The sequence below is a fragment of the Falco naumanni genome, chromosome 3, assembly GCF_017639655.2.
Source record: "Falco naumanni isolate bFalNau1 chromosome 3, bFalNau1.pat, whole genome shotgun sequence".
In the NCBI taxonomy this organism is placed as follows: domain Eukaryota; kingdom Metazoa; phylum Chordata; class Aves; order Falconiformes; family Falconidae; genus Falco; species Falco naumanni.
This window is the reverse complement of record NC_054056.1, coordinates 10,853,218-10,864,561: the sequence shown is the minus strand read 5'-3', so window position 1 is coordinate 10,864,561 and position 11,344 is coordinate 10,853,218. Positions and strand designations below refer to the sequence as shown.

Below are 11,344 nucleotides of genomic sequence, written 5' to 3'. Positions count from 1 at the left end.
AGGCACTTTTTTTTTTTAAACACACCCAGGGCTTTCTTCCGGTTTCTGAGTAGCTGAAGAGACAGCGGAGACTCAGAGAATTTTTTTGTTTTTGTTTTTGCAAATGTCTTAAGAAGTTATGCAGAGCCTGCCACCAGGCCAAGACCTATTCTGGCCACGTCCTGCATGGCAAGCTGCGGGGAAAGTGCACGAGAGCGCTGTGGCAATGGCTCCAGCCAAACGAAGATGAAGTCTAGCAGCATCCAGCCAGCATTTTGTTCCCGCTCTACTTCAGCGGTACGTGTGCGCCTCAGTGCTTTTTGGCAGGGAGCAGGCCTCTCTCTTCCTTCCTTCCTTCCCTCTGCTTTAGTGCCTCGCTCGTGCAGCAGTTCAAGCTGCGGCCCAGAGTTGGCTGAGCTAAAATTAAGTAACCTCACATAGGGTCAGCTGGTAGCATCGTAGCGTTTATTTGGAAGTACATTATACACGGTGTTTGAGATACCTGTGGTGGTCGAAGCACGCCGATCTGCTCCCAGGGTGGGGAGGAGCACAGCAAGCCAAGGGATTGTGAGCAACTAGGTCACAGTGGCAGTAAAATGACTTGAGCATTCCTGGATTTCATATGGGATGGGCAGCTAGCTCAGAGATTGGCAGAGTTGTTCTAACTGGCTGCTCCGCTACGACGGCAACTAAGGCGGCAAGGGGCAGCCGAGCTTTGAGTTAACGCCACGTGCTTGACTGAGCATTCTACTGTCAGGTTTGGCCCCCACGGCAAAGGCCACCCCACTCTGATCCCCGTGCTCCGGCACCGCCGCAGCCTAACGGCGACCTGGTACCGCAGGGGCCTGGGCTGGAAGAGGCACCACCAGTGCCAGCCGGTGTGAAGCAGCAAAAAGGAAGAACGAGCCCCGCCGGATTTCAGCCCTGCCCGCACAGAGAAACCCTGCTCCTTCGCTTTAGCCCTCGAGGGTCTGGCCACGAATCTGCTGCTCGCCTTCCCAGCAAAGGGTCTCCCTTTCCCCTCACTGTGGTGTCAAAAGTGGCTGTTGGAGCTAAAATGCCAAAGCCCAAACCAAAGCCCACGCTTTGTGACTGCCCTAGCTTCACACGGACCTGCCAGTTCAAAAAGACCCCCCCAACGCAAATGCACAAAACCCCCAAGGCAGCAGCCTGCGTGTAGAGACACCGAGGGTGGGGGCAGGAAGGAAACGGGCGAGCGGCTGAAACCCAGCATCTGAAACCCACGCCTAAACCAAAAGGAGCTTCGCGTGTAAGCGACAGTCTGATGATACCGCACGCCTTGGGCAAAGAATTAGGTTCCACGATACAAAGGAAGGTTTGTACTATGGGTGTAAGGGTGTTTGAAAGGAGCCCCGACCGACTCCCTGGCAGCTAGGTAGAGTTTCTTTTACACATCTACTGGCTTGTAGCAGCTCACGCCTACTATCTGAGGACGCAGTTAAAGTTATGGCTCTAGGATACATCGTCTAAAATCGACAGAAGCAGAAAGGCATCTGAAAAATTCAATGTGACGTTTAAATGGCTCAACACTTTTACAGTATTTACGACCGTGCAAAACCCCTTCCCTCCCTGGTTACGGTTTTGCCAGTGAAGCTGCACGTGGAACTATGATACGATGAGCATGAAACATGCAGATTGCCTACTAGCCCGCACCACAGGTACTCCCAGCTACAGGTTTGCTACAAGGGAGATGCTCCCGACCATACCCTAAAACACTTATTCACTTACCACAGGGAAAGCTGATCAAGTATGACTGCCTGGTGGGAGGCCTTTCAGAAAGGCAGGGCCCAAGAGGGTCCGCAGGGTCTTGCCGGTGTTACACCATGCACCACAGGCTAAGCACACGGGGAAGGGGAGAGAGAACCGCGACCTGACCTGCGTTACCGGCCGTGTTCGGTCTGGCCCAAGTCGCCAGGGCAGAGGAGTCATGGGGTTTTCTTCAACTGAGGTCAACTGAGAGATGGAGCTGGGGGTGACTCGGGAAGCAGATGTGGCAGAACAAGAAGGGAAAAACGGCCTTCTTGGCTCTTCGGTAGTACGGTGTCCAAACGCACGACGAGCGGGCGGTGGGGGGATTTCAGTGCGCTTGGCTGCGCTCCCGGGCTCCAGACACGGGGAGATATTTTCTAGTTGCCGGCCCTAGGAGAGTTCATCTAAAACCTAAGGTCCATTTGTCACGCTTGTTTGTGTATTCCTGGAAAGAGCTGTCCCTCGTCATCTTCATAAAAAGTGTGTCCGTTAGAATCTCTTTAAAATCCCTCAGTCTAGCGCGGGCCACGAGGGGATATAGAACCTCTGTAAGGAACCCTCCAGGAGGCGTTCCATCCAAAAGGACAATTTGTGTAATTTGTTTTTAATGGATCGAGAACCCGGGCTGCAGGAGGATTTCCCTCTGGCTTCCACGGGTACCAAGGAATTGTACTCCTCGCATAATGCCAGGGTTCCCCCCTCATCCCCGGATCGGTGAGGCTTAAAGAGGCAGAAGTATTTCTTGTGGCCGTTCAGAGCCAGGACATAGCCTGTGTAGTCACGTTCGAGGAAATGCTTGTCGTACTGGTTTGGGATGGGGGGCCGCATCCTGCGCGAACTCTAACAAGTACTCCAGCCATTCTCGGTGCTTGTCCAGGCTGAGGAAGGAGAAATGAAGAGAGCTGCTCCTGGGGGAAGAGTAAAGGGGAAGCGGGATTAGCACGTGCCTCCCGAGCCGGACTGTTCCTACTGGACAGGTAAGCATTGGTAAATGAGGGCAGGTGCAGAGCTGGGTGGCCGCAGCTCCTTTTTTAACCCCGTTCAGCACATGACCAGTGCCTAGTGTGCACCCTCCTCATTGAAATATGGGTACGGCAAAGCAGCAGCAGCACCAAACCTGTCTGGCTAGGAAAGGCTGCTTGGTTTTTGGTGACGCGTTGCTGCTGATGTGTGCAGAGGCCACTTTGCTGGCTAGAAGCGTTCCCTCCTGGTGAACGAGCCAACACCGCTGCTAACTTGTCATCAGAGTGGCGTTGCCCAAGCTGCTAAAACCAAAACAGAAACCTGGGAGAGGGCCCCAGCCTACCCTGTGAACGTGTAGACTTCCAGGGCAAACTTCTGGAGGAGCATGGTTTTGGTCGAGTTGGACAGGATCAAGACCACGTTCATGTGACCCGGCCTCAGGCGCACCAGGTTGCTGTTGTAGTTGATGTCCGTTAGCTCAGTCACCTCGACGAAGCCCTTTTTGGGCATCCTGCTGCAACAAGACCGTGATGAGGTGAAGGGGGAACGAGGGACCAGGAGAGGCTGAGGATGGAGGAACTGCAAAGCCGTTCCCTGTCCTCTGCCAAGCTGTCCCCGTGCCCTGGAGTTCAAGCCTGTTTAATGGGTGCCAGGGCCAGACTCGGATCTTCCTCAACGAGTCGGTCAGACCTTGACCTTCCCTGCCTCTCCCTGAAGATGCCGTCTGGGGCCCACTCAGCAGGAATCACATAATAACTAAGGCTGCACACCCCTGTCCTTGCTGGCCCTTGGTGCTGGCTGAGCACAAATCCCACCCCTCTCACTGCACCCATGCTGCCCCACACAACGAAGGCGCCATGCCCGTACAACTGTGGTGCTTCTCTGCCGCCCCCCTAATGCTCTGCTCTGGCCAGAGGCCCCCCAAGTGATGCTTCAGTGGAAAATGTGTGTGGAGAAATGAGAGAGGGAACCTGTTACTCTCTTTGCCAAAGGTTGCATCGTTCTTCTCCGTCTTTGCAGCATTTTCTTCTTTCTCAGAGGGAGGAGAGTCCCTTGTGTCACTCGAATCACTGCAAAGGAAGATTATCTTGGGTGCGTTTAAGGCACTGCAGATTGGAGAGAGGAGCTATCAGCTGGACTGTAAGATCCCCTGGGACCTTTTGGCCTGCACTCACCTGAAAGCCTGAACAATGACAGTGCCAAAGAGAATGAAGAGCGCAGAGAAGAGCAAGGACAGCAGCGGCATCATTTCTCGCCTGGGGGGTACATTTGCAAACAGCAGTCAGGGCTGTGAGTCCCACAGTTTCTATTCGAATTTCAGTTCCTGTTACCTCAAGTAATACCATGCGGTTTCCCCAGAAACTCGCCTGGTTTCCTGGGGTCTTAAAGACAATCAAGATTTTGAACACTGTCCTGCTCCCACCCAATAGGAGGAGGATAAAAACGGATCCATTTTAAAAACAAGTGACAGGGAAGAGGTGAAAGACAATGAGAGATGTGTGTTTTTGGGAGCATAACATCCACGCTCAGCCTCGAGGCAAAGCATGGCATACTCGAGGCAGAAGCTAACGTCACCGTGGCACCACCACTCATTGCCTAAAGCTCGAGAGAATACAGGTGCCTGTGTGTTTTGGTATGTTCTCAATTCCTGTCCATAAGACCCTGTTTCTGCTATGCCTCTGAAACAAGGTAATAGCAGTCCTGCTCCCCATTGAGACTCATTCACACCCAATCCGTACCAGTTACTGTGAAACAAACTGTCCCAGCAGTCTGAGATATAGTCCAGCATAGAGTAGAGCCATCGGATAAGGAACATCTGTTGAAAAAGAAAAAAGCCAATGCCAAACCCGCTACCCAGAGCACCCCGATGGGACTCCCAACCCTTAAACCAAACCCTGGGCCTGATCAGGTCTGGAGCATGCCGCAGGCTTCTCTACAAGAGCGGGAAAGGAGTCTCACCCTGGTATTTTAAAATCTAAATAATGCCCGTGAAGGGCTGCAATGGGACTATCTGAAAAAGGGGATGCAGTGGTTGGGCAGCTGAAAAGGCCACGTGCTTACGGGAGCGAGCTCGTCATTCAGGTCTGCCAGAACGGTCTCCAATGAGAGAAGGCTGGGGTCTGTCCTCAGCTGGTCCAGAAGATCCAGGAGGATGAAGTTGTCCTCTTTGCTGCCTTGCCAGGCTTCCTCCAAGGCTTTATAGACGACCTTCCCAGCATTGTTGCGTCTCTCCAGAATGACCACCTGGACGAGGCAGTAACAGCGCAGATGTCAGTCTGGGGAAGGTACGGTTTTCTAGACAGACATTACGCTTCAAATCACTGCCCAGAACTGGGAGTCAGATCAAGGTATAGCCTCCTGCCCAAAGTGATGCGAATTAGAACAGGTGAAAGGAAAGGGGGAGGATGGGAAAAAAGAAATAAAAAGGGGAACCCTCACAGATGATTTTCCCTTATACTTCTCCTCGTCCATCAGCAAGGTGTCGGCAAATTCCGGCTGCCGATCATTATAGATGTGCACAAACTTCAGTGTGTCTTTTGTGTTGGCCACAGCAAAAGTCAAAAATGCGTCATAAGCTGCAGCAAACTTGTCACCTTCTCCAGTAAGCAAGACCACGCAGTGCCTAGGCAACATGACGAGAGGGTTAAGAGCCATTTAGGAAACGAGAGGAAACAAGCATCCCCTTTCCCCTAGCCAGAACCCCATCCTGCAACATGGATACTGAATGTGATGCAATGCATTTGTTCCCCCGCTTGCTCAGAATCAAACAAGTGGCTTTAGAAGCAGCCCCAGCGCCTCAGGGAACAAAACGGGGGGGATGCGTCCCCCACGGAGCCTTACTTTCGCTGACGGTGAGACTTCTTCACAGGACACAGCTCCTGGAACAGCCTCTGGCTGGTGAGTCTGGCCACTGTGAGGAACTTATTCTGGGAAAGGAAGTCATCGATGAGCTGCTTCTTCATCTCTCGTGCCTGGTGAGGACAAAGAAATCTGAGGTCAGAACCAAGCCGGACGAGGAGAGCAAAGCTGCTGTGATGTTCGTGCCCGAAGGCTGCCAGCCACCATGGTCTTCCTGGAAATCACCCAAGACGTTTTGAGGCCCTGAGACCGAGCAGCTACTTGTGGCCACCCTCCTCAAAAGATCAGACACCGTAGCTGAAGCCTGGTGAGCTTCTTCTCTCCTCAGGCTTGCTTTTCCCTGCTGCTGAAGCCAGAGTTTATGCTGACAACGAACACTCTGAACACTCTTTGCTTTGACGCCTGCCACTGACCGACCTCTCGTCACAAGCTAAGTCAGAAAACCTGGGTGTCTGTTTGGCAGAAGCTCCCGGAGGGGGCTCCGAGCCGTACCTGCACCACATCGGCAGGCCTGTCGATGTGCTCCTTGAAGACCATCATGGTGGGAGTGTATACGTTGATGTTGTACTGACGGGACAGCTCTTCCGTGCCTCGGAGTCCGACATAGACGTAACCAAAGGACAAGTAATCTCGGTATGCAAAGGCAGTCAGCTGGATGGGAAGAAAGCACCAGCATGTGTTTATGTGAGACAGCAAACAGCATTTTCTCCCCTCCGCACGTGCCTGAGGTGACTTTGCTCTGAGCACGCCTCCTGCTGTGTTAAAGGTTGTCAGGCACATGCTTTAAGAGGCAAGAGCCCTGCCTCACCCTCGCTGAAGCCCAGTTTGCATCCCCTTAGTTATCATACAGGGAGCCTTAACGGACCCCAGCTGGCTTTTACAGCCTGACCTTTCGCATGCTAGCAGGGGGTTCACAGCAAACAGGCTTTTGGGTACCCAAAGGAGCTCTGCTGCAAAGATCGCTCACTACCAGTAAAGGTTAGTTCCTGTCTCTTGTTGCCACTGCCTCTGAAACCCACCCGTGCCTTCATGTCTGCTAAGGGTACATCCGTGGCAGGGCAGAGAAACTGACCCCCAGCGCAGTCGGTCACCTGGCCACGCTGTTTTCAACCGACGCAAATCAGCTTGCTCTCCTAGAACCAGTCAGTAGTACTAAGTGGCATCGGTCCGCCTCTGCTCACAGCGATACGGCATTTTCTTTTGGCACAGCAGGATTTATTAGCAAGTCAACGGCACAGTGACAGAAATCGCATTACCTTGTATAATAACGGGACAACTGGCATATGATCAAATAGGAGGACGTGGGGCTTGTTTTCTTTCTTCCAGTTGGAGAGAAAGCGGACGTAGTTTTTATCTGTAATCTTTAAATAGAATCAGAACGTTAGTGGAGCCTCTGACGAAGGCACACACGATGCCCTACTGTCATGTCTGAAGGGGAATCGAGCCTGAAAAAGCTGTCAGGGCGTTACAGAAAGCAGACTGTGGGTTCACCTTTCCAACAACAACAACAGGCGTGCTTGCTCTGTGCTTTTTTGGTATAGGCAGTGAATTAAAACCATCCATCTCAGCCCCCCACCAACCATCCCAGTTATTGCACCCTCTGCTGATGCAGTTTCAAGACAATACTGGTGCCACTTGTGCTCTCCTAACTGTTCATCAGGACCATATGTTTTATATATGGTGGGAAGCCAAGGCTTTACAGGCATCTGTAAAGAGGTGGCCCTCGCTGAAGACCCCACAGGAACACGAGGGGAGGGGAATGAGGCGCTGAGCAGACGACAGGCAGGTGAGAGCACTACAGGGCCTGACCTGGCCACGTCACACTGAAAAGGGGAGGTGGGCGCTCTCAGATGCTGCCCCAAATGACCAAGCAAGGCTGAAATGCAGGAATTTTGTCTGCAACAGGTGTTCCCTATATCTTTGAAAGGGATCATGCTGCCAGCTCCACTGTCCAAGGTCTGAATCAAAACCGGACAAAACAAACCATGGGACTCTGGGATCTCAGTGAGTTTTAGCAGACAACACCTACGAGCTGCCATGCAGTCCCTCATCAGCTGGATGACAGCCCGAGGAAGAAGGGGAGTGAAATCTGTAATGACAGCTCTTAAAATGCCCTGCCAACCTGTTGGATCTTCATGTGCTAGGGACACACATCAGCTCGGGGGCCAAATTAAATGGGTCAGCCACCAAAACAGCTGAAGAGAGATGCATATCCGGATGGATGTGAGAAGTGGCACGCGACACCCTTACTGGAGCATACCTTTTCTATGAGATTCCCCGGCAGGAGGTTCTCCATGAATTGCCGCAGGTTTTCTCGAACGACGGCGTTGTGGAAGAAGGTTATTTTCCCGTTAATGAGCCCTAGGAGGGACGGCGTGCTGTGTGCCCCTAAGTGATGGGCGAGGCGTCTTTCGTATCCGGCGTGAACAACTCCTATTCCTGCTCCTGGAAAAGGACAGCGAGTTCATGTGAAAGGCAGCCTAGCAGAAAATTGGAGCTGAAGACCCGTTCTACTGCCCAGCGTCCTGCTCAGGAGTTACTCATGGGACCATCCCTCCTAACTCTGTACTCTCCTCCACTTGCAATCCTTCAAGACTGCATTTAAACTCATAGCTTTATCTATGGGGAGAGGGAGAGCACATGCTGTCCTCTTTTCCACTGTCCACTGGTATTCCATGTGCTATGCTAAAACCTCAAGTAGAAAAACCTTAGCAAGCAGGAACTACAAGGCCTTTGTCTCCTGATGTCTGCCGAGTTTGTTCTTCTGCGAATGCATGCACACAGATGATGTCTGTGGGGAGAATGAGGAAGCTGGGCGCGGAGGGGCGAGTGCAAAATAAATACCTGCTGGGTGTCCAAATGCCACATTCTGTAAATCGCAAAACTTATGGGATGGCAGCAGCCCTCAAGCAGAGGACGTATTCTGCAGGGATCTTTGCCTATCAGAGCCAGCTGAGTGCAGGACCAAGAGCAACACAGCGCTTAGGCTGGCAGCCTAAACCCGTAGCGGTGCGGTCAGCCCTCAGCCCCGCCGCCACCTATTATCGTCAGCATTGGACCAAGCTGCCAGCCGCACGGTCAGGAGAAAAGGTGCCTTGCCCTTGCGATCTAGGGGCCTGGGTTTTCCACCATTTCTAAGCCGTAGCCTCATTGATTATGGTGTCAGTAATGTTTGGGAAAGCCTTAGGCTCAACCCCTGAGGAAATCTACAGCGTAAACGTGGTCCCCCAAAGCCCACGGTGATCACCACAGCCTCGCCGGGCAACTGATGCATGCCCAGCCTCAACGGCCTTGTCCTTACCCAGTGCCTCCAGCTCCTGAGCAACTTCTTTCCACACAGGCTCAATGTGGATGCAGCTGAAACACCAGTCTGAGGTTATTTTGATGAGGTAAGGTTTCTTGAAACTATCTGGAACGATTTCATTGATGTAGTGGGAAAAATGGAGCAAATACTTCTCATCAGAGGTGTCACGCCTCTCCGAATTAAAAGGGAAATGAAAGAAGGACTCGTCGAAATAGAAGCCTTCATGGAAGTGGTGGAACTGGCGATGCTGGTGTGGAGAGTAGCCCTGGCTTTCCCCGGCATCTCCATAGCGGTCAAAGTTTGCCCTCTTTTCCTCGTTGGAGAGGATCTGGGAAGGAGATGATAGAAGAATGCTCACCTGAAACCAGGAGGTGGAACTTCCCTGACAATACTCCCTCAGTAAATTATGGGCTATGAGAGAATGTGTAGCTTTTGCTGCATGTTGGGAGGGATCAGCGTTCTGGAGAAGGGAGCTATCGCGCGGCCTCCAGGCTCGTTGCAGTCAACGTGGGTAAAAAAAGCCAAAGGAAAGGAGCCTGTAAATCAAGGCCGTTGTACCCATTTCAGACACCGACTGCTCCCTGAGCCCAAACATCATGCCATCTCAGCACTGACACTACTTTTCCGGAGCAGCTTTTGCTGGCATCTGCTTGAATGTTGAGGGCTTTCTCGGCACATCAGGAAGTGCCACAAGTTTTTCCAAGTAGCTGGAAGCCCCACAGAAAAACTGCAGTTTTCAGCTGGGAGATGAGAATTTGCTTTTATTTCTGTGGGCTGGGCCTACTGGCTGCAGCAGCATCAGGTCAGCTGCCTCAAACCAAGACGGCCAATTTTGAGAGCCATGCAGGAGCGATGTGCAAATTACTGCTTATGCAAAGCATCACGTGAAGCGAGTAAAGCCCTGTGGTGAGTAACGCTGCTTACATCACCCCCAAAGCACTTATATGTACACATGACACAGATGAGATGGCCGCCCAGCCACACGGGGCTCAGTGAGTGGCCACTCCTCCCTCGTTTGAGGCTTTTTAGTGAGAACAGGGCAGACCAGTCACAAAATGACTGCGATGGAGGCCACGCTGGTGACGTCCAGCAGCTCTCTATTGAGAAGGTGGAGGAAACTTTCCTGGTTGGTAGTGTCTGCCTCCACAGGGTTAAGTGCCTTTCCTGTGTGGATGTACGCAGAAAAGCACAAAGCCGCATCCGGAAAAATAAGGTCGCTTAACTTTTAACGACGGCAGGGATATAGCAAGAAGGGCATGTTACCTCGTAGGCCTTGCTGATCTGGATGAATTTGTCTTCTGCTCCAGGGTCCTTGTTTTTGTCAGGGTGCCTACGAGGCAGAACAGGAGGGAAAAGGGGTCAGCAGTTCCCTGCGGGGGCATGGCGAGCTGTTGGCGAGCAGGACATGGACAGGCGGGGTGCGCAGCAGCACCCACTGAGGCCGAGATCATGTTTTCTACCTGGCACATGCTCTCCCACCCTCCCAAAACACAGCACTGGGATGCATGCCTGCAGGCCCTGTTCCTCTGTCCGATCCCTTGCCAACGGCCCAAGCCCAGGCCGAGGGAGCACGTCTCTTTCCCACCTACTATGGTGATGTGTCCCTTGGCTGCTGCTCTACATAGCTACTGGCTTCTTCCTGAAAAATACCTCCCACCACAGCCCTCGGGGACGTCTGGGGCAGAGCCACGCAGGCTCTCAAAGCTCTGTGGCCGTGCCTCGAGCCCGCTCCTCAGCGTGTGGTATTTGTGCATCCCATGCGCTTCCCTTCCATGGCCGAGTTGCCCTTGGGTGTCGGCGTGGGAGCCGCGTTGCCCTTTGGTGTCAATGTCTCACCGCCAGTCAGACCTGTGGAGGTCCCAGCTGAGCCAGGGAGAACCTCCTCCCCCGCAGCCAGGCCCCGGGGGCGTTTGACGGGTACTGCGGCTCACGGGAAAGGCGGCCGCTCGGTTTTGGGATGACCCCTGGCCTGCGAGCAGGACCCGGCGCTCACCTCCGGCCGCCCGCGGAGCCCCGCCGGACGCGGACAGCCGGGGGAGGCGGCTGACGCCACGGCCCGGCTGCGCCCCCCCGCTGCTGCCCGGCTCTGGGACGCGGTCCGCCCCGGGGTTCGTGTGTCCGGCCGCCCCCGGGCCCGTGTGTCCGGCCGTCCCGGGTCGGGACCGAGGGGGAGGCACGTACCATTCCCGGGCGAGCCGCTTGTAGGCCTTCTTGATGTCGGCCTGGCTGGAGCTCCGGCCCACCCCCAGGATGCGGTACGGGTCGAAGTCCCCCGCCGCCGCGGCCTGCGCTCCCAGGGCCGCCAGCAGCAGGGCGGCGGCCCAGGCCAGGCCCGCCCGCCCCAGCTCCATGGCTCCGGCGGGGGCTCGGCGGGGAGCGGGGCCGGGACGGGGACCGACGCTGCGGGGACCGGCGAGCGGCGAGGGCCGCGGACGGGCCGCCCTCAGCCGCCCTGCGCCGCCGCTTCCG

General features: G+C 54.1%; 1 protein-coding gene across 1 annotated transcript; it reads right to left on the bottom strand.

Moving 5' to 3' along the window:
* Positions 1 to 430: 430 nt before the first annotated feature.
* On the bottom strand, positions 431 to 11,340 carry DNAJC16 (DnaJ heat shock protein family (Hsp40) member C16). Its single transcript, XM_040585480.1, is given in 15 exon segments — positions 431 to 2,568; positions 2,570 to 2,657; positions 3,056 to 3,226; positions 3,684 to 3,782; positions 3,888 to 3,968; positions 4,452 to 4,528; positions 4,774 to 4,956; positions 5,152 to 5,335; positions 5,554 to 5,684; positions 6,064 to 6,222; positions 6,828 to 6,932; positions 7,832 to 8,016; positions 8,873 to 9,203; positions 10,139 to 10,205; positions 11,057 to 11,340. Coding segments are annotated over 15 exon segments (2,340 nt in total). The 5' UTR covers positions 11,227 to 11,340; the 3' UTR covers positions 431 to 2,259.
* Positions 11,341 to 11,344: the final 4 nt, after the last annotated feature.